Source organism: Neopelma chrysocephalum, unplaced genomic scaffold (assembly GCF_003984885.1).
Source record: "Neopelma chrysocephalum unplaced genomic scaffold, ASM398488v2 Primary Assembly neopelma1_116, whole genome shotgun sequence".
NCBI classification, from domain to species: domain Eukaryota; kingdom Metazoa; phylum Chordata; class Aves; order Passeriformes; family Pipridae; genus Neopelma; species Neopelma chrysocephalum.
In genome coordinates, this window is record NW_020897778.1 from 159957 (window position 1) to 181267 (window position 21311).

At 46.2% G+C, this 21311-nt stretch overlaps 3 protein-coding genes across 8 annotated transcripts in view; all 3 read left to right on the forward strand.

Moving 5' to 3' along the window:
• The first annotated feature begins 725 nt into the window (after positions 1–725).
• LOC113974002 (glutathione S-transferase theta-1) lies at positions 726–10353 on the forward strand. 2 transcript variants are annotated; one of them, XM_027696730.1, is made up of 6 exons: positions 726–863; positions 958–1014; positions 4563–4650; positions 5761–5911; positions 8088–8264; positions 9061–10353. In XM_027696730.1, the coding sequence occupies exons 1-6, from the start codon at positions 752–754 to the stop codon at positions 9259–9261; spliced, it is 786 nt and encodes a 261-aa protein (XP_027552531.1). In that variant the 5' UTR covers positions 726–751; the 3' UTR covers positions 9262–10353. The 2 variants fall into 2 exon arrangements, with proteins under 2 accessions (XP_027552531.1, XP_027552532.1); XM_027696731.1 differs by lacking the exon at positions 958–1014.
• A 2346-nt stretch (positions 10354–12699) lies between these two features.
• DDT (D-dopachrome tautomerase) lies at positions 12700–15338 on the forward strand. The gene is made up of 3 exons (XM_027696788.1): positions 12700–12854; positions 12935–13110; positions 13939–15338. The coding sequence occupies exons 1-3, from the start codon at positions 12747–12749 to the stop codon at positions 14009–14011; spliced, it is 357 nt and encodes a 118-aa protein (XP_027552589.1). The 5' UTR covers positions 12700–12746; the 3' UTR covers positions 14012–15338.
• A 2588-nt stretch (positions 15339–17926) lies between these two features.
• Positions 17927–21311, forward strand: part of CABIN1 (calcineurin binding protein 1) — a 111021-nt gene continuing 107636 nt past the window's right edge. For 4 of the 5 annotated variants that reach the window (XM_027696836.1, XM_027696839.1, XM_027696838.1 and 1 more), the window contains exons 1-3: positions 17970–18035; positions 20715–20785; positions 21203–21295. In XM_027696836.1, coding sequence (XP_027552637.1) covers positions 20783–20785; positions 21203–21295 — 96 coding nt within the window. In that variant the 5' untranslated portion in view covers positions 17970–18035; positions 20715–20782. Of the gene's footprint in view, positions 18041–20689; positions 20786–21202; positions 21296–21311 lie in introns of all 5 variants that reach the window. The other variant, XM_027696837.1, reaches the window with a different exon arrangement.

Below are 21311 nucleotides of genomic sequence, written 5' to 3' on the forward strand. Positions count from 1 at the left end.
TCACCTCACAGGACTGGGCAGAGACTACGTGACCAAAGAATTATGTTCTGAACTGAAAACCATCCTGAGATCTGGCGGTGTGAGATTAATGCTGGCTGAGAGGATGTTGTGCAAAGGCCTTGTCTGCAGAGTGGCACATCCCTGCAGAGCTGTGTTACCAGAACAAGCATTTACCTTCTAAGAGCCACGGTGGGATGCTGAGGGTGAGAGCAGCTCCCGAGCCCCTTTGGTGCCAGCCAAGGCTGCAATGACAACCCCTGCTCTCTCAGTGCTTAGTGACAGCCTCTCTTTTGAGGCTGGCAATAGACTGTTACTCGCAGTTTCTCTCTCATGTTACCTTCCTTTCCTGGAGGAAAATGAATAGGCACGGTGCCAGCCCCAGCGGGCCAGGGCCGCTTGACGGTGGGATAGGGAATTCTGTGCCCTCTGCCCAAATTCCAGCCGTGCCTTCCCGCCCCTGCCACGGTCGGGGGGGGGGGGGCTCTCCTGGGCTTCTCTGGCATTATCCAGACCGCACCCCGCAGGAAGCTGGCGCCCCGCGATCCCCCCACGGCTCACACCCCGCTCCCTCCGGCTCCGTGCCCCGCACAGCCACCGCCCCCCGCCCGGCGCGGCCCGGGGAAGGGAGGAGGGGAGGGACAGAGGGCACCTCCCGCCCGACGCGGCTCGGCCCCCGCCGGCCCATGCGGGGCGGCTCCGGGCGGCCGGCGGCAGAGCCGCGGCAGCTCCGCGCAGGGCGGGCCGGGTCGGGATGGGGCTGGAGCTGTACCTGGACCTGCTCTCGCAGCCCTGCCGCTCCATCTACATCTTCGCCCGGAGCAACAACATCCCCTTCGAGTTCAAGCACGTGGAGCTGTTCAAAGGTGGGACGGGCGCGCCGCCCCGACACAGAGCGGGGCCGGGGCGGGCGCAGCCCGGCGGGGCGGCGGGCTCAGCCCCTCTCTTGGCTCTTGGCAGACTCGGTGCTGGGGAAGAGGCCGGCGGCGGGGAGCGGCGCGGAGCAGCCCCGTGCAGGTGAGAGCAGGGCAGGAGACGGAAAGGTCCCCGCGGCGGGCACCGAGCCTGTCCCCGGGCGGGGAGGGGCCGGACGAGCCGCGCTCCGGGGCGCTGGAACGCCATCCCCGGGCGGGGGCCGGGCTGAGCCCTCCAGTGCGGGCCCGGACCTGCGGCGAGTTTGTTCTCCCGGCCCCCGGGGGAGCCCCTTCGCCTCTCGGCAGAGGAGCAGCAGCGCGTCCTTCGGCCTGGTGGGAGGGAAGGACGAGCTCCCGGGGTCACCCGAGTGATGCTGAATCCGTGCGCTGCCCAGGGCATTGAACGCAGTGGTTTGACCGTGCGACTCTTGTTCCCAGAGCGGTCTCTTAGCTCCGCTGCATCTATTTTTGTGGATCACCAAGCAATGTTCCTCCAGCCATTTCTAGCAAATTAGTCGCAGTGGTTCGTTCGCGAAGCCTAGCCATGAGTCGCAGTAGCAGCCCAGGAGTGCTCTGGGAATGCTGTACTTTGCAGAAACACTCAGCTGTTCGGGCTCGCCCAACTATATAACTATTGCCCAGTTACATATTGCATTTTCCTAGAAAATTGTTGCTTTTGTGCACAAGGCAAAGCACAGTACTTGGAAATCCTTAGCTGAGGACATGATTAGGCAGGGACATGACTGGCAAATAGACTGGAGTTTTTTCCTTTCTATTTCTGTAAAATCTTGTCCACTGCTCTTTTCATTCAGCAATGTCTCCCTCCTTCTATGACTTACACTTAAGAATTCCTTGTGTGTGCAGCCTGCCTTGCCTTTTTTACAGTGTAATACTTTCCTTGTTAGAGTTACTCCTCAAAGCCCAACAATACACACATATATATATATCTATATATTCTTGAGGGACATCAAGATCTAATTACACCAGATACAACTGATGTTAAACAGAACCATAAGTCAAGCCAACATCACAGGAATGATAAAGATAGGCCACCTAATACCACTAAACAAAAAGGCTGGCTCTGCTGGCTGGAAGAGAGGCAGAAGCTTAAACTCTGTTAAACAGCAAACACAAATATTGGTCTCTATTTTCACACAATAAGCAGTTGGTCCCAATGAAGCTGCCTGCAGTTAGTGTTCACACCAAGGCATTTGCCAGTTCTCAGCTCAGTTGCAGAGTCTTGGCACAGGTCTTTTCTTCTGTGTATAAAGACTTTGTACAAACCAGAGCACATGAGGTGCCATCTCTGGGCTGTGTTACAGACACCGACCTACTGTCCAGCCTGATGTAATGACGTGTTAGTCCCATCACGGAACAAATATGCTCAGTATTCCTGCTAGGACTGCTGTATGATGAAAGCTGGCTGAAATCTGGTTCAGGCTGCCCTCATCCACTGCTTACTTCTCATGTCCTTGTTTCTTAGTTTCCTGCTACCTTGGATAATAAACACAGACAGCAGGACAACAACTGGGTCTGACAAGGGAGTGCTCATTAGTTGGAAGCATTACTGACTGGAAACTTTCTGCTGCTTTTTTCCAAGGACCCCCTGACCACTCACCAGATCTCACCAGAGCTGGGTGTGTGATGACCACTGGCCTTTGGAGCCCTTCTAAAAGCACAGGACCAAGCACCTTCCCCAAGCAACTCCTTGCATGACAATAGATTACAAAAATTTGCCTTGCTGTTTCTGTCATACAAATTGTGTGTGAGGCACCTTGTACTTGGCCTGCTGGCTTGATTTTTGGGCATTTTTATATTAAATTTCCTCAATTATTAGGCTTAACTTGCACTTTCTGTCTAGCTCTTATTCTTAAGAAGCTCTGTCTTCCTGCCTCTCCTGACAGTGCTGCCTGGTTCTGCACGTGGAACCTCTTACCCAGCTAAGCTGGAGGCCACCATCACAGCAGGTAGCCAGAAACTTTTCCCACTGAGATGGAACACATGGGTTTGAATCCCTTCAGACAGCAGATGGATGTGAACCTTAGTCTCTGATGAAGCTACTTACACTGGAATTTAAAAAAAATACTTCTCAAAGAAACAAGGTAGAGGCTAGTCAGCTAGAAAGGAAAACAGGGTGGTAATGTCTGCTGTGCTTGATTTGCCTCATTATGTGAAATCTATAAAGGGAAAGGAGTCTGTAATTGTAATGCAGCTACTTGCCTTCTCCCACCCCTTCCCAAACCACATGCAAACAAATTTGATAGTCCAGAGGGTGGTTTTATTTCCTGGAGACTTATTTCCTGCTGCACATTTGTCCAGTAAAGCAGACAGTGTCACTGCCTCCGGAATGGGGGCAAATAGTTCTTGGGGATGGAGATCACTCTTAGTTAAAGAGCCCTTCTTTTTTTTTTTTTTCTCCCTCCTCCTTCTAAGGGGCACTTAAAACAAGCAAAGCACACAAATTCCTCAGAGCTTTTCTGCTCAGGTGTTCCTGGACTGTTGAACAGTTCCCTGGCAATTTAACTACCGACTGGCAAGAGCAGTGCCAGCAGCAGGAAACTAAAAGTCTGATTAGATGGTCAGCTGTTGATGCCTCCAGGGGACTGTGGAGTTTAAATTCTTATGGGATGGTGTCTTCCTGCATTTTCCTATCAGAGGTAGGCTGACATGCAGAGTCAGGTGTAGCACAGAGTCAGGAATAATAAAGGGTGGAGGTGTCTGAGCTTCCTTGCCCCTGGCAAATGTCCACATCTGGCTTATTTTATGAACCTACAGTCGTACTGCTGGCACTCATGTTTTTCCAGTCAAAAACTTTGGAAACATCCTCAGCTACATATCTGCTGAGGGATCAGCTCTGTTGACAACATTTACTTTCTTTGTAAGTGCTCAATTCCCTCTACTTTTCAGAGATAAACAAACAGGAGAAAGATTTTGCTCAGTGTGTCTGTTATCTAGTTGGGTTCTCTTTGGTTGATCAGCCACTACAGTGATCTCTGGGGGCACAGGGCTTTTCAGTTGCTTTCCATCGTGACCATCCTAGCTAGTCACCCACATTTACAAACTGCGGGAAAATTACTTTGTTTTGGTGGTGCCTGTCAGAACTGGACCAGGAGTAGCAACCATCTGTCCTCATTAGGATGCTCTGTATGCAAACTCAACTTTCCCAGACCCTGCTCCCTTGGCAAATATTAAGTATTTTGTAGGTGCTCAGTTGTCCTCATCCTGACTTCTGTCTTTTTCCCCTCTGTCTCTAAAGCCATAGGACACATCATTCTCAAGACAAGTCAGCTGTTCTTTTTTATCTGCAATGGTGTTTTCAATACCAGCACCTTCATTGTGTGCTCTAAGTGCCTCTCACGGAGTGGTTTTTGTCAGTAAGTTTTGCCAGTATCCTGGTCCCTGAGTCAAGCAGTAGAACTCCTGTATAGAAATGTGAACTGCTCCATGCTGCAGGCCCAGCCTGAGCCGACTGCCCTCTACAGACAGCTCTTACACTGACTCTTCCATGTCATTACCTTTTAATTGTGAAATACGACCATCACAGGAAAACCTAACACAGGTCACTGATTGTCCAGTTGGCTGCAGATACCTCATTTATCATTCACTGACAGATACACTTCTAACCTCAGCCTTGTCTGTTCATGTTCTTAGAGCCATCAAATAGCCAAGGCACTGGCAAAGTCAGCCTCTTAAAGAAAGTACCAGCACTGAAGGACGGAGACTTCACCCTCGCGGAATGGTAAGAACTCAGTCCTTAGACTTCCTTGGATACCAGCAATCTGTGCTGCATTTAGAAGATGTCATTCCCATGGAATGATTAAGGATCACAGTATATATGAACGTGTTGGTTATTTTTAATAGTATAACCTCATTTGATCTCTTTCCATTTTCTGTTTGAAGTATCTTTCAGAATGTAAACAATTTAGCTGACTTAGCTTCTTGATCTCACCCTGAATGCACTTACCTCAAAATGGGATTATAAACATTTCTGGGAAATGTTTAAAGCTTATAAAAATTCCTTTCACCCTAGGAAAAGAAAAACCCTTTTACTCTAGGAAAGAATTCTGTTTATCTGCATTAGTCATAAAGGCTGAGTGAACATCGACAGAGATAAAATTTAGGCTTTACATTAAAAGACTAATATGGAGACTCATTAATGGTGTCATAATACTGAAATAATTGAACTATAGTAGTACCAAGATAGTAGAGGGGTCTGCATTTTCTTCCATTTTGTCAGCACATTTTCTGTGGCATTTTTAGTTGTAGTAACAGCCTAAGTATTGTTGCAGATGACTAAGATATCTTTCCATCTGACTCCTCCTGCGAGTTAGTGGAAGTATAAACATCTGGACAAACACAAAAAGATTCTGTAGGGTTTCCTTGCTGGGCTTTCCACAGACTTCAGTGGAAGCTGCAGGCTAGAGACAGGCCTGATGAAAAGGCAGCATAACCCATTAGAGAGTTTTGTACACAAGCACATAAACATGTGTAGGTCTTGGAGAGATGGGTCAGAACAGTCAAGGAGCAAGTAGAGTTACCATTGCTGTAGATGATAATGGAGATTTATTGTTTGTTTACCCCAGTACTGTCCAACAGCACCACAGAACAGTGCTGTGATTTTCCAGCAGGTTAAAGTTTTTGTGGGAACTAAGGTGATTAAGGGCCATCTCTGATGTCAACACGAATTAGATGCCTTTATATGGTCCCTAGACTCCACTGGAAATCCTGATCTGAATACTTTTTGGTGGAAGCAGCAAGTTCAGAAGGAGCAGGAGAGGGAGCTTAGGTGAGAGCATTCTGCATCACAACTGCCTGACCCCTCTCTTGTCTCCTGTTGGTGTGTGAGCAGCACTGCCATTCTGCTGTACCTGAGTCGAAAGTACAACACTCCTGACCACTGGTACCCATCAGACATACAAAAACGGGCCCGGGTAGATGAATACCTCTCCTGGCATCATGCCAACATCCGGGCTAATGCTCCTAAGACCATGTGGATCAAGGTAAGGAGACTGACTATTCAAATGTGAGTGGAGTGAAGTGATGTTTGCCTGCAAGAATACTGAGCATTTGAACACCCCCAATCCGGAGGGAGTTTGTCGTGCTGAAACAACAGACCTGGGCCATTCCCAGCCAAGAGGAGCTGTCGGAGAGGGAGCTGTTCTGAATTGATCAACATCAGGATTTGGCAAAAGCAGCTTTGGCCATTTTGGTTTTTTTCCTTGAAGTACATCTGGTACAGAACATCTTGAACCCAACAGAGTTCCATTGCCTGGATTTTTGAATGAATATATAACTGATTGGGTATTGCCTCCAGGGGCCTCCCCCTCACTGCACAGCTGTGCAGAGCGTGCACATCGGCAGAAGTTTGGCTTTGGTGAGCGTGTACTTTGTTGCTGGAAGCAGAAAGACTTGCTGTTTTCATACAAATCCCTGCAGCCCCATCAGGGTAGAAATCCCAAAGGAGCCTTCTGCTTCCAGTACGCTTAGGTACTGGGCTCAGGGACAGAGAGAAGAGAGACTCAGAAATGCAGATTTCCCTTATTCAGTGTAGTCAGGTCAATATACATTTAGGCAAAATAAAAAGAATTACCCCGAGGCAGAAAGTTATGTAGTATCAGATGATTTTGCTGGACACCTATTTCCAGCCAACTCACAGTTAATGCAGCTATCCTCAGAGAGACCCAGGTGCAAATACAGCCCTGCAAGTACAGCTGTGGTATGAAATTTCAGATGAAATCATAATTGCTAGTGAACAGGTAAGAACTTTCCTCCTCAGCTGTAAAGTTTGCCCTTGTTTGTGTCTAACAAAGCATATCAGGACTCATTTATTGATTTATTGGCATTTGATTTTTTGGTTATAGAGTACAGAGAAACAATTCAAATATGAGTCAGATTCATACAAGAAGCAGTTTCTTCCAGCCTCTGCAGGCTGTTACTGCAGTGCTCTAAGAGAAAGAAATCCAACTACTTCCTGCAGATGATTAGATAACCCAAATGCAGAAAAGGTCCTCAGAATAACTGAAAATATGGAAACATATAAAGCCACCATGTAACAGAAGCGTATTAGCTAGAAATGGGAGAAGATAGACTGCCCTGAGATAAAGAAAAGGAAGAAGATGCTGTTTCAAGTGATTTTATCCAGAGATCCCATCATGCATAATTGGAATCACTGAGGAAAATAACTGGCCATGAATTTCCTGATGAAATAGATTCCACATGTATTTGGCCAAAATCATGGCTTGGATTAAGCAATCTCAGCTTGAATTGTTGAATATGCTTGCAGTAAGTAGAAATTCAGTCAACTTGCACTGATTGAAATGTGTATCTTTAATTTTGATTCTCTTAATAAACTGTATTTCTTTAGCTGTGGAAGGTGGAGGCAGCGTAGTTGCGAAACACTGTGGGCTCTGGTGGTGGGTATACCCCTGTGAGCAGCTAAAAATGCCTTGGAAAGGCAACTATCCTCTGTGCCAGCAAGTCAGTGGAGACACAAGGACTGCAGTTATGTGATTGCTCTGGAAAAGTTTTTAGTGGTTTAAAGAGTGGTGCTTGGGAGGCCACAGAAAGGCTGGTGTAAAAATGGTGTTGACCCACTCCCAGCCTCACTGGCTGCTGTCACACAGAGGAAGCCATTTCTGCCTTTCCAGCCAGTCCTTCCAGCATTCTAGTGCCTCCCCATCCCCATTCCCTCCTCTCCATCATCCTGTGGGACAGGCAGCTGCCTCCAGCACCCAGTTCCATGGCCAGGGTGGCTGGTGGGCAGGCAGCTGCTGACCTGCCTTGGCTGGCTGGTTAAACAGAGGATGTAACAGGGGTGAATATGGCAGAGATTTGTCTTCCCTTGGAGCTGTTGCCCACTTTTCTTTTGTAACCCAACAGGGTGGAATGGGAGGATATAACTGCCAGGGACAAAATGAGATGAATCCGTGATTTAGTTCTGCACATTGCTGCTGATTAGCTGGAGTTCAGGTCAGCCCCTTTGCCCTGCTCGTGTGCTCTCTGTCCATGAGCTACTTGGAACTGTAGCAGTCCATGAAGCTCCACCATCATCCCCTCCTGTGGCTTTGCTGCAGATCACTGATGACCATGAGTAGTTCATGGGGTGTAACTGAGATTACAATGATTGGATCCGTGAGAAGACGGCCAACTGTACTTTTAAGTCCCTTCTCTCCTCAGGTGCTGATTCCCCTCTTCACAGGGCAGCCACTGCCCTCCGAGAAGCTCCAGGAGGTTATGGAGGGTCTGTCCACTTCCCTGAAGCAATTTGAGGAGAGGTTTCTGCAGGACAAGGCTTTTATCATTGGGAGCGAGATCTCCCTGGCAGATCTTGTGGCCATTGTGGAGCTGATGCAAGTGAGTGGTGGAGTTTGGTAAGGAAGTGTCAGCACAAGGGAAAACAGATGCTGCTGGGCAGGGAGGGTGCAGCATGTGGTAACACTTCAGTAGAAAGCGGAGTGAGGGCATATCTCAACAGAACGAGCCTAAAACAATAGGGAGAATATGGGAGTGGGTTTAGAACACACACAAAAAAAAAGCTGGCTGCAACAGATCTCTTTTGTTTCTCTTCTCTAACAATACCTCCTCTTCATTCTTTATCATGACTTTATTTTTAACCTCCAGAGAAAGAGGTAATATGTTTAAGTGAGAAGCAATAGCAGACAGGTCTGATGAAGTAAAAAATATAGGAATATTTTTATCATTCAAAAATATGGTACTTGCCCATGCCATGTCCGGAAGATGCAAGAATTAGTCTCAGACAGAGGCAATCAAATTAAATCTGTTACAAACTGGTTGTTCTTTGTCAGACCTGTCCTGCAAACTGTGCAGTGGTCCCTGGAACTGCCAGCCCACCACCCCTTCAATGTTGTGGCTGAAAATCACTCACAGTACATAGTAATCACCTCTGCTGCTCATAACAGCTCTTTCAGCACTCAAAAATTGATTTGTAGATGCCTTTTAAAATAGTTTAGCTTCTGTGTTCCCTAGATAGGTACACCTGACCAGAGGAGATTTCCCTCCTTCCTACAGCTCCTCTATGAACTCTTCATTTTTTTTCCTTTATCTGTACCTCAGGGTACACTTTTGGTACCTGTTGTCTCGGTGAAGTGACTGCCCAAAGCCTCACTGTTGCTCTCTCCCCTTTCTGCAGCCTGTTGGAGTTGGTTGTGACATCTTCGAGGACAGACCCAGGCTGATGGAGTGGCGCAGGCGGGTGGAGGATGCTGTGGGGAAAGAGCTTTTCTTCCAAGCCCATGAGATGATCCTCAATATCAGAGAACTGAGCAACATTCAAATTGATCCACAGCTGAAAGAGCAACTGGCACCTGTGCTGATGAAGATGTTGAAATGAATTAACCTATCTTGCAATTTTTCCTGCCTTTTTTTTTCTTTTTTTTTAACTTCTTCTGTGACCTCCAGTTCTACATGTAGCTGGAAAGAGCACTGTAATTCTAACACAGAAATTGCAGAGTGTTTCCCCCCTGGCCAGGCCTTTCTTGTATCTTTGGGGGTAGAAGCTGGGGAAGGTTTAAGAACTGAAACATTAAATTTATACAGAAGGCTGAGGCCCTACAGGTCACTTAATATGCATCTGGATTTTATTTAAGAGTCAGTCTTTTCAGCAGTGCTAGAAACAAGAACGGTATTTCCTGACAGAATCTGAGCCAGCCTATAAACTGGGAACATTAGAGAACTGAAGAGGATGAGGATTGTTGTTTTCACGAGTTTTTAACATTTACACTGCAAAGTGTGCCTAATTCTCATCTTCGAGGACATGTCTGCACAGGCAATTACAGCACAAAACTACTTCACAAAAGTGAAAAAAAGAATTTGATTTTTTTTCTTAAGTTTCTTATTTCTGAGGCATCTTGCTTGGCTGTCCATGTACATTCCACAGTTCTAGCTGCCTTTAGGTTCCTGTGAGAAATTTCTTTGTATTCCTCTACAACTGTGAATCTTTATAATTCTTCAGTTTAACCACTGCTTTTGATTTCTGAAAGCCTGAGTTCCCTTGGTGCTCAGTCTGCCAGTACACGTGTGGCAGGGGCTGTTCTTGGAGATCTGTGCAGGAAAGACCAAGTCACTTCAACAAGCTGGTGGTGGCCACAGCCTTGGAATCATTGCCTGCCTAAAATACCATGTTGATATTATAGAGGGAGTACTCTGAAAGAATGCATTCACTGTGATTTCTTGAAAGAATATGTAACAGTAAACAAATGATTTTTTTTCTGTGGTAATACTGTAATAGCAATCCACATTCCTCCTAGAAAATGGATAGGGGGAATAAATGCAGACGGGGAATAAATGCAGACCTGCTCCTCTGAGACTGTTTTGGATGGAGGTTCACCAAGTAAGTCACCCTGTGCAGCTGAAGTAATAAGAGAGATTTTGTGGCATTGAGCAACATATGTCTCACAATAGAAGGGCAGAGAGTTGTTTTGCAGCTTTTGGGCTCTTTTCCTTGGCTGTTTGTTTCGGGTTAGCTGTAGCTCAAATACAAAATCCTTTTGTACTGCAGCACAATTTATGAAGTAAAACTGAGCGAATCCAACCATTTCTAGTTTCTTCAGTTGAATATAACAAATTGTAAAGGATACAGAAATGGTGGAATATACATATGTGTATTTCCTTTCATAAGTAGTTGTTGCCCTTGAACCTTACTCTGAAATCTTTGCCCAAGAACTCTTCCTGTAAAGACTAAGACAAAATGAGTAATTAATTCAGGAGTTGCTTCTCTCTTTGGGTTTTTTCCCAGTAGTACCATGTCTTGGCTGGTGACACTTTTGCTGGCAAGTTCTATAAAAGCTGATGTGTTTTCATGATGTTTTTCACTAAGGTTTCAGTTCTAGATGCTGTCTAATCCAGAGCCCAGAGAGATCTTTAAATTCCCTGTCTGGAAAGAGAACTCATTTATAAACTTCAGCTTGCATTAGCAGGAAGTTTTGTTTTGTGATTATGTTCTCCATGAAGTCAAGAGACTTGACTGAAGACCCTCTCTGGAGGGAGGTCTGTTTCCCTGCTGGAAATAGGCACATGTTTATTCCCACTCTTCCTTTCTTCCCAAACATGAGCTGAATAATATGTTTTTATTGATGTTTTATTCACATAATATTGTCCACAACTGACTTAAATTTTAAATGGGAAGTGGTTGATTTTTTTTATAATATTGAGAATGGAATCATGAAGTGGATGATGAGACTGCAAATGTCTGCAGGAGAGAACAAACTCATCATTTTCCAAAGGCTGAGCATGTTTGAGACTATTTGCTGCTGTGCTGTCCTGTCTTGGGTGATCATCCCCCTACAAGCATTTTAATTGCCTGATCTGAGACAGAAACAATAAAACAAATGTGTTTAGTTTAACAAAATCTCTGTGAGACCATGAACAATCTGCCATCAAGAGCAAAGGACAATGCGTATCTTTAAGGATGTTTGTGACAGTCCCCCATCCAGTTCTAATTACTGACATCTGATACTTAAATCTTCTTTCCCTTTAGAGGCCTACTGGTTTCTTGTCACATGGGGTTTTTTTGGCAATGAAATTGGAGAAGATTTTTGAAGGAATATGAGAAAGGAATATGAGAAAGAGATATTTGAAGGAATGTGAGAAAAATAGAAAAATGGATCCTAAAAGGCATCTTCCCTCGAGTCATTGACACCCAGCAAACAGGCAGGGCTGGGCTTGCTCCCAGGATTTGCAAGGTGGCTGAGTACCCCCACTGCCTTTGTTTTGGTGACAAACTCAAGACCATCTATTTACAAGATTATACATTTCTATAAATTTGCCCTGTAATCTAACTTTTTGGGGTAATTTCTTTTGCTGATTTCCTGGATTCAAAGGGAACATCTGTATTATTGCTTATCGCTGCAAGCAGCCACCCCCTGCCAGCCTGCAGTACTCCCTCCCCTCTCCCTTTGGGTCTCTCACTTCACAATCTCTCTCCTAGAAATCTTTTCCCAGACTTATTCCTGGCTGGTTTGTACACATGGCCCCTTATGCCAGTATTGTCTTCATTAGCAGCAGTGAAGGCCAAGCAATTCCCTCAGCAAAAAAAAATGAGCAATCCCATCAGTTTTCATTAGCATTGTCTAGGACTGTAGAAACTCAAGAAGTCACACTACACAGGGCCAATTTTCACAACAGTCATCTTAAACAAGATGACCTTTCAGTCAAGCTGGTTCATAACCCCTTGCTGTAAATGAGCACATGGAACCTCACTGCACAGTAGCTCAGGTTCTGAGAAACCTCTGATCTCTAGTTAAGACACCTCTGATCTGTAGATTAGGCTGTCCCTGCGAGCCAGCCTGCCGGGGTCACTTTTATCAACTCAGGAGCTCAAAGTCCTGATTTCTCAAAGTCCTGGTAATTAATACATAGTGGATAAAGGAGTAAACCTCTCTGCTTGCTTTTTAGTTTCTTGTAGTGCTGGTTGTTCCGAGAAATCACTGTGCTTCCATTCTCAACCTTCCCTGCACAGACAGGTGCAGAGGTGTCCGTTGCAGTGACCTGAAATGTCACAAAAGAACTGTCACAAAACTCATTTTACCCAGGGAGATGTGTGAGGTCTCACAGCCCCTAATGCATATCCCAGCACGGCACATGGTAAACCCCAAAGGCCCGACAGCCAGCTGGTGCAGCTGTGCTGGAGCGGTGGAGCACAGCAAGCCCTGAGCGCTGCCTGGCGCCGGCAAAGGGCGAGGGGCAGTGGGAGGGCAGGTCGCACACGGCGCTGCTGCGGGCGGTCCGGGGCTGAGCCCGCCCCCGCCGGGGCACCGTTGCCCGGGGGCGGGGCAGGGGCCGGGCCGGGGCGTTTGGGGCCGCGGTGGGAGCAGCGCGATGCCGTTCGTGGAGCTGGAGACCAACCTGCCGGCCGAGCGGCTGCCGCAGGGGCTGGCCCAGACCCTGTGCGCTGCTACCGCGGACATCCTGGGCAAACCGGCCGAGGTGAGCGCGGGGCCGGGGGCGGCGGGGCCGGGGGCGGCGGGGCCGGGAGCAGCAGGGCCTAACGGTGTCTGTGCCGGCAGCGGGTGAATGTGACGGTGCGGAGCGGGCTGCCCATGGTGCTGTCGGGCTCGGCCGAGCCCTGCGCGCAGCTGGTCGTCTCCTCCATCGGCGTGGTGGGCACGGCGGAGCAGAACCAGCGGCACAGCGCCCGCTTCTTCGACGTCCTGACGGCGCAGCTGGGCCTCGGCACCGAGAGGTGAGTGCGGCCCGGCCGGGCGGCATCGGCCTCGGCGCCGTCTTCGCCCCGAGGGCAAGGACACCGGGATAGCCCCTGGGGCAGAGAGAGGGAGATCGTCCCTACCATCAGCTACACAGGTCTGTGTGGTCCGTCGAGATGTGGAGCACGGCAAACCAAAGTATAGGGGATGTTAAGGGCAGCGAGGCTGGGGCAGTTCCTATGTCCTCTTGGAGGTGTAATAGAGATCCAAGACTAGATTGCAAACCCTAAGTGCTCTTGGATGCTGAACCCCAGATATGTGGTTTGGGGCCAGATAAAACCGTGTACTGGTTTGCACTTGTTGAACAGTCTGGGCTTTAGCTGTTCTCTGAAGATCAGTAGTTCAGTTGGTGAAATTGGTGCAAAACCCCACAGGAATTGGTAGAGCTTCACAGTGGGATCACCATGCCAAATGTGGGAACAGGACTGTTCCTGAAGGTCAGCTATGTCCCTCTGTGCCCCTCTCCCCAAAGGAGAGTGATAATAGCATTTCCCTGCCTCTTGGATGCTGCTGGGGTAAATCCCTGCCAAGAGTTTGCTTGGGCCCTTCTGAAATGGACAAGTATCTCATAGGCAGACTGTTGAAATTCAGTCTGCTTTTATTTGTGTGGGTGAAGTCTGGCACCTGTTTGTACCCTGCCCATACACAGCTTATGTTTGCCTCTGTTAAATTAATACCGTGAAGTGTAAGATACTGAGACCTCAGTGCAGATTTTCTACCATGTTGCAAACTGGGCAGGGATAAATATTAATTGTAAAATAATGTCTCCTGTCCACTGTCCACATTTTTGCTCTTATATCCAAAAGGATTGTCATCCGCTTTTACCCACTGGAGCCCTGGCAGATCGGCAAGAACAAGACAGTCATGACGTTCCTGTGATCCGGTTGGAACAAAGCAATGATGAAGACAACCCAGACACCACCAGCTCCATCTATCTACCTGTTTCCTCTTGTGATCAAATCTACGTAGCTCTACACCTTCACCTGAATGAGTCACTTTTGTCTTTTCGTCCCATGCACACAAAGCTGAAGAGTGGGGCAATCAACTGTCCTGATTTTACTGAGATAGTTCAAGGTCAGTGTCTCCAGCCTGTCACGTAGCACAAAGGCTCTCATGGTGCCCAAGCCCAGCTGAGCCCTTGCCCTCTGGTGATGGCCATGCATGTGCCTACACAAAGCTGTCTTGTAGCAGTAAAAGTTTAATTCCAGAACATTTGGCCTTACTGAGGACCAGAGTGGTTCTGAGGTTTATCCAGATTTTCTCATACTTTGCAAGGCAGAAAAATCCTTCTTTCTCTGTGGCAGCAGAAGGGTCCTCAGCTGGACAAGGTGCCCTGGAAGTGAAATTTTTCTCTTTTTCAGGCTTCCCTGAAAGCCTTTTCTGGAAAGAGAGGTGATTATTAGGAGAGAAGTTTAGACATTGAAGTCTCATGTCAGACCTTGTGCTCTGTGCTCTGTCATTGCCACCCCAGTGGCTGCTCCTACAAATTGTTATTTGTCCACAGGATTCTCAGGGCTGAATGTCTGTGTGCTGATGGCAATGTCTAGAGGAGGGAATTGCTTCTGAAGTCCTGCACTGTGCCACAGGAAAATATTTTGAAAGTTCTGCTCCTGCCAGTTTAATTTCTGTTATTTACTCAGTTCAAAGTACTTTTCCTCACCCCGCTGTGATGGGGAGTTTGGGGACGACACAGCATCTCACTCTGATCTGTGTGGCTGGTGTTTCCAGCAGAGAAGTATTTTGGGCTTTTAGGACCCATATGCTCCCTCACTTTATAACTGGAATTCACGTGGTATTTTATTAAAACAAAAGCAGGGTACTTTTTATGTGTAGTGTTATCTCTGCCTTCCACTGATACTGAAAACATTTTTCAGTTTCCACTTCGTGACTTGGTCAGGTTGAGGTCAGGGAGCTCAGCAGAGCTGAGAGCATGTCCTTGGGACATGGGGGTCCACGGGAATGCAAGGCAGAAGGGGGCTTCTGTGGTCCTTTGTCATTCTGATTGGAGTTTTGTTTATGACTTGAGGTCTCAAGATGGTTGAAAATATTCCTTCTAATTACAATTTGAAGTTGGTTGTTCCCTATGCAGTAGAAATAACTTCTATGTTTGCCAAATCTGTCAGGAATATAATACCAAACACAAATTTATGTATCAGGCTGGGGGTCTATACCTTATCTGGTTAATAAACTGTAGCAAAGCCTCTTTTGATAAGTGTCAGTTTATTGGTTTACAGCACTGGGGGTTTGTAGGTCTTACAGCCTGGAGGCAGACATTGTGGCTGCCCAGATCTCTCCACTTTCACAGGAGGTCTCTTCCACCAAAAGTTTTTGAAGCTCAGGTAATGAACAGGTAGGTGAATCTGAGACACAGTGTAACTCGGGAGTGCTGTGCTGCAGGGAAGGGGTGAGCAGCCCTGGCTTTGCAAAGGGCTTGACCAGCTTGAGCTGAATATACTGAAATGCAGAAAATAACCTCACTTTAATTCTGATCTGCATTTCCTGGAGATCCTTCTACCTCATGAAGGAGGCCAAAGGCCAAAGCCTTTGCTTCCTTCAGAGAAACCTTGCTCTGCCCTGTGTCCCAGCTCTCCTTTTTTGGGCCATATTGACCCTCATCCTCTCACCCTTGGCTGCTCCCCATGGGTGATCAAGCCTGGGAACAACTTCCCCAGCATTGCCGAGTTGAGCAGGAAGAGGTAAGGAAGGAGAGGGAAAGCTTGGAAAAGATTATGTTGTGCAAAGATACCTGAATAAAATGGGTCCTCAGTGTGACTTTCCCACCCATTTCCATGCTGTGTCTGCATGCTGGTGTTACCTGCCAAAACGTCCTAAAGTAATGCAAAATCATGGAAAAAGTGCTGGGCAAAGACCATCTTGAGAATTTCATGGTCCGTGGACTTTAAACTTTCTTTTATAAGAGCAGTTAAAATATTAATGGAAGCATTGATCATTTGGTTATGAAGACCTTAGTCTGAGCCACTTGATACTTTTTGGGTGCTGGGGATTGTCAGCACAGAATGAGATTCTGTGAGTTTGCAGCTGGGTGTTTTCCCTCATAAACTGCTGGTGCTGAATGTACATTTTATTTCACGTTGATCTCAAGAGATGGCCTATTTTTCCTTCACTGAGCTAACATTAGAGTAGTTTTGACAGTGTTTTAGGACTCAAGGATACCCTGCAAAAAGGTAATGTCCTGATTTTGAACATTTTCTTGCCTCAGACCTTTGAACTGTGGACAACCTTTGTGTGTATTTACACTAGAGAGGACCAGTGAGGCCCTAAGCACACTGCAGGGCACTACTGACAAAAAAGTATTACAGAATTACCATAGCTTTGCAAGTTACTCTTCAACCACAACAGTGTGATGCTGCTGCTCATGAAAACCCTGTTCTTGGTTTGCCATGATGGAAAGAAAGGCATTAACACAAATGGGACGCTGGAGATCATACATTTGAGATGAAGAGGACTCTTACCATGCTAAATGGTGATTCAGAGCAATGAATGCTCAGTCAGTGGTGACTGAGCACAAGCTTACCTTTGTCAGTGGGATGTGATGTAGGAAGAGGAGGCTTTAAATGTGTGGTTCTGTCCCACAGGTGGGGCCTCACCAGTCTGTCTGTGCTCAGGCTGTCCTGACATGGAGGGCTCTGTAGGGCTGTGAATGGCATACTTGCTCTTTAGAACTCGCTGCTGTATGACCACCTTACACATAAATAAAATTATTTCCACAGGAAGCTGTCACAGTGGTGTTTGACTTCAGTCACTGCCTCACATCGTCCAACTATTGTCCCAAAATAGGTGTGCAAGAGGCCAATCCACACACAGAGTCAAGGTATAGGATTTATTTACAGTTCCTTGCAGAGAGAGGGGCTGTGTGGCAAATCCACAAAGCCAGCACGACCACTACCAAAACCTTTTACTACTTATACATTTAAGCAAACAAAGGCATCAATGTTCATTGGCTACAAGTTACCCAGTTCTCTTATTAATCAGTATTCCATCTTCTATTGGTTAATGATTCTCTCACTTCTCGTGCTAATTAGCCCACAGGCTCAGTCTTTCTCTTCTTTTGGGTCGATGGGTTTCTTGAGTCGATGGTCTGTGAGTCTGAGGGGGTTTGTGATCTGTTCCTGCCTGAATTACCTTTTACCCAATCAAAGCTGTTTGAGCAGTTTCTGAGTTGTCATTATTAGTTTCTTCCTTATTCTGGGTGTTCTACCAAATGTCCCTGTGGCCCGTAAATTCTGCATTCTTTGTGTTCATTATCAGTGGTACAACCCTCCTTCCCAAGCTTTGTTAAACTCCCCCTGAGATCATGGAAGCACAGCAAGCCTTAAACCTTAACAAGGCAATTCTACCGACAGGTAATTTGTGTTACTAATACCTGGACATCACTCAGATGTCCATCAATCACTTTCACGGATTGAATCTATTTTCTTGTTGATTAGGCTCGAAAGCACACAAAGATCAAACTTCATAAACATCCTTTCTCAAGAAAATTTTCACACATTCCACATTTTGCAACGCTGCCGTCACCATGCTGAAACACCTCCCAGGGGCACTTATGACGTCTCCCATCTTCTCCCGGGAAGCTTTAGGGAAACGCGGTGACCTTGGGCTCATTTCGCACCTATTGGGGCTTTTCCCTCGTACCCTCAGCGCCCGCTCCCGCCTCCCGCCGCCCCGCGCTCCCATTGGCTGCCCGGGGAGCGGCTGCTCGGCCAATGAAACGCGCCGTTGTTGGCGCCGGGGCTCCGGAGGCGGTTGCGGTGGAAACGGGCGGAGCGGCGGGTCCCGGGGGAGCGGCGGGAGCGGGAGGGACCCGCGCGGGACCCGCGCCGGGAAACCCCCGAGAACCCCCGGGAACCCCCGGGAGCAGCGCCGGCAGGCCGGGGGCGGCCCCACTAGGTGAGTGTCCCGGTCCTCCCGGCCCTGTGGAGCGGCCTGAGGGGCAGCCGGTGTCTGGGCCCTGCCCGGCCCGGGCGGCCTCTCCCGTGCCTCTCCCGCCGCGGTGGGAGACGAGCGTGGGCTCCCGCCTCCTCCCGGCCCCCTGTGCCGCCCCCCGGTGTGCCGGCGTGAGCAGCGTCCCTGCCCCTCCGTGCAGAAAGTGACCGTGTTTCGGCAAAACCGTCTTGTGCTGAAATGCGGCGGATCTTTGCAGTGTTAAAACAAACGAACAAACAAACAAAAAATCAAAACCAAAGATTTAGTGGTGGTTTTGTGTTTTTTTTTTTTTTTTTTAAACAAATGTGTATTTGCAATGTGTGGATCCCGAGTGTAGCAGCAACAACAAAAGCCAGGAAAGCCCGAGTCACTCCCTTTGTTTCTTACTTTGAAGTTGACAACACAAGCTCTGGGAGCAAGAGCTGACATTTGGAATTTTTACCTAAGTGTTAAACTACTAAGGTAAAAGAGAAGATTTTGAAGGCAAAAGGCTTGTTACCTTTCAGGATGTGCACGCCTGTCATAGCCACAGATTTATAGCTGAGACACTCTTAAAACTGAAAAAAATTCAAACTGTAATAGTTTATAGTAAAGAGTAATTCTCTTTTTTCCTACTTATCTGCTGTAGCTGTGCTCCTCTGGAAGCGCTGGTAGTGGCATACCCAGTTCCTAGAGACTAGGACCCTGTTGTAACTCAGTTCATTATTAGTTTTTAAAACGAAATAGCCCCCCCAGTGCCTGACACACCAGTACAAAGCTGTGTGGAGGAAACACCCTTACCCTGTTTTTCAGGAGCATTACACAGTTCTGTTTGGTTATGCACTTTCAACTTGTAAACACCAGAGAGGAGAGGTGCTAAATATTTGTTACTGAGTTCCTGTATGGTACAAAGTTCTGGTATAAATAATAAGTCGAATTAGAATTGTTTTCCCATGTTTTCTGTAATTGTAGTTTCCCTGGCAGTCTGACCTTGGAAGTTAACTCTTGGCCACAGTCTCTGCTGGTGACTTCCACCTTGAGCAAGATTGGGCATATTTTTGAACAGGCATATTTGTGAGTGGACTTCAAGCCACTCAGTTTAAATATGTGATTGATTTGGGATCACACAAACTTACTTATTTAGATGTCATGAGCAACTGCACTTTCTGTCAAAATGTGGAGCATTCAATACATCTGAAAGAGGGAACCATTAATCTCTGGGCATGTATTTTCTCCATATGCAAAGTAGACAAGGAGTCTTTGTCCTGAAAGAGATTTGAAGTTTTATTAATGTTTATTTAGTGACTTAAAGAGAAAAATGCTTTATTGCTGTGCAGTTGTCAGTCTGATTTAGCTGCAGGCAGGGAAAGCAAGTGGTGCATGGGCAAGCAAATGATCATTGCTGAATGAATGAAATTCCTGTCAAAGCATTATTTTGTCTACACACAGAACTAATCATGATGATGTGTGAGTTAATTCAGCTTATAGTTCAAAACTCCCACTGCTTCCTGCTGTGGTTAATTCTGGACTTACTGTTCTATTAATGTAGTCTCCCATATAAAAGACTGTTTATAGCCTGTCTTGCATGTGTCATCTTTTTGTTTGAGTGGATGGGAAGGTTTTATCACGTAGCAGTGAAGCTTTCTAAAAGAGCAGCACAGAACTCTTTTCATTTTTTTGTTGCCTTTGCTAACATGATGTTTCAAGCAGTTAATTGAATCTAAATTATGGGCTTAGTTATGAGGAAAAATTGCTTACAGATTATAAATGTCTATTTACCTCTTTAAACTTTTTATCATTGGTAAAAAGACTGGAAATATTAGTATCCTTCCTTCAGAATGAAGAAATAAGGTTAGTAAAAGCTCAGTTTCTTTTGTTTGCATAAATCTAATATACCTAAGTGTGTATGCAATAGCTACAACTTGCTTTTGCAGTAGAGGTGGTCTGTAGAGGTTGGTCAGTGTATTCAGAAAGAACAAGTGAGTTATAAACACTGGTTCTGTTCTAGCAGGGATGGCAGTAATGAAAACTGCTTTAATCAGAGGAATTTCCAAGTGCAGATGGTGCTTTGAGCAGTGGGTTCACCAGCCTCTATGGCCTCCTGCAAAGTCAGTCTGACACAGATAACCCTCCATTTTTTAACTTTCCTGTTCTGTAGGTATCTGTAAGGGCTGTGGCTTGTGCTGTAGATAAGGTGCAAGAAAACTTCTTTTTTTTATTTGTTTGTTTGTTTGGGTTTTTTTGTTTGTTTGGTTTGTTTTGAAGCAACTGAAGATAAACTCATAAGCTGTAATGATTCATGCTCATAAAGTGTCGGAGTATTCAAGAAGCATTTTTGGGTTTAGTTTTTGTCTTTAAAGGGATTTGTGTTGTAATGTTGTTACTATCTTGTATGTTCACTGAATATTACACAGTAACTGAAAGTCGTGAAAGCCATCCTGAAGTAATTGTGTTTTAATAACTTTGTATTTTATTTTCTGTCTCTAGTTAAAATTCACTTTAATGTTATTGTTCCTCAGTGGTTGGGCAGTTTATCTCCTGGCATAGGGTGGTGGTGAAGTAGAACAGTTAATTGATTATTGATTAAAGTATTCCCAGCTTGTCTTTACTTCTGAGTGTTTTCTTTATAAACAGAGTAAATATTTGAATCCTGTTTGCTTTCCAGACCTGATTTTGTTAGGCCCTTCCTCTTAACCCTGGAGAAAGACAGTGTGAAAAGCTCTGAACATGGTAAGGGCTTATTGAGATGGCTTTTGAGATGTTTTGGTAAAAATAAAATGAAGAGTTTTCTCTTTCCCTGGGACCAAGAATAAATTGCCATAATGAGACCATTGATTTTGAAGTGATAGTAGTTATTGGTAAATTTAAGAATTTGAAAAAACCCCAACACTGTAATGCACATGTCTGTTCTAGAGAAGCTGTTGCATGTAAAACACTTGAAATTTTGTGTTTTCAGCCGATTTCTTGTGGGAAATTGTTTTGATATTATTTGATCATTACAGCTCTTGTAACTTTATGTAGAGATCTCACAGTATTGTCCCTGTAACATTTAAGTAAAAAAAAAAAAAGGGAAGAATCCAGTTTGCAAAGGAAACTGGGGCACATGTAGATGTCACATTCCTTGTTGCCTCCCAACTGCCATTGCAGATTCGAATCGCAGCGCTGAACGCGAGCTCCACGGTTGAGGATGACTATGAAGGGACCTTCAAAAGTCATAAGACACAGACAAAGGAAGCTCAGGTGAGTAGACCCACTA

Excerpts from the sequence above, each read along its gene's own strand:
- LOC113974002 (XM_027696730.1), top strand. The coding sequence starts at position 752 with ATGGGGCTGGAGCTGTACCTGGACCTGCTCTCGCAGCCCTGCCGCTCC. Across the intron at positions 864-957 it reads GCACGTGGAGCTGTTCAAAG|ACTCGGTGCTGGGGAAGAGG; the intron begins GTGGGACGGGCG and ends GGCTCTTGGCAG. Across the intron at positions 4,651-5,760 it reads GACTTCACCCTCGCGGAATG|CACTGCCATTCTGCTGTACC; the intron begins GTAAGAACTCAG and ends GTGTGTGAGCAG.
- DDT (XM_027696788.1), top strand. The coding sequence starts at position 12,747 with ATGCCGTTCGTGGAGCTGGAGACCAACCTGCCGGCCGAGCGGCTGCCG. Across the intron at positions 12,855-12,934 it reads TCCTGGGCAAACCGGCCGAG|CGGGTGAATGTGACGGTGCG; the intron begins GTGAGCGCGGGG and ends CTGTGCCGGCAG. Across the intron at positions 13,111-13,938 it reads CTGGGCCTCGGCACCGAGAG|GATTGTCATCCGCTTTTACC; the intron begins GTGAGTGCGGCC and ends TATATCCAAAAG.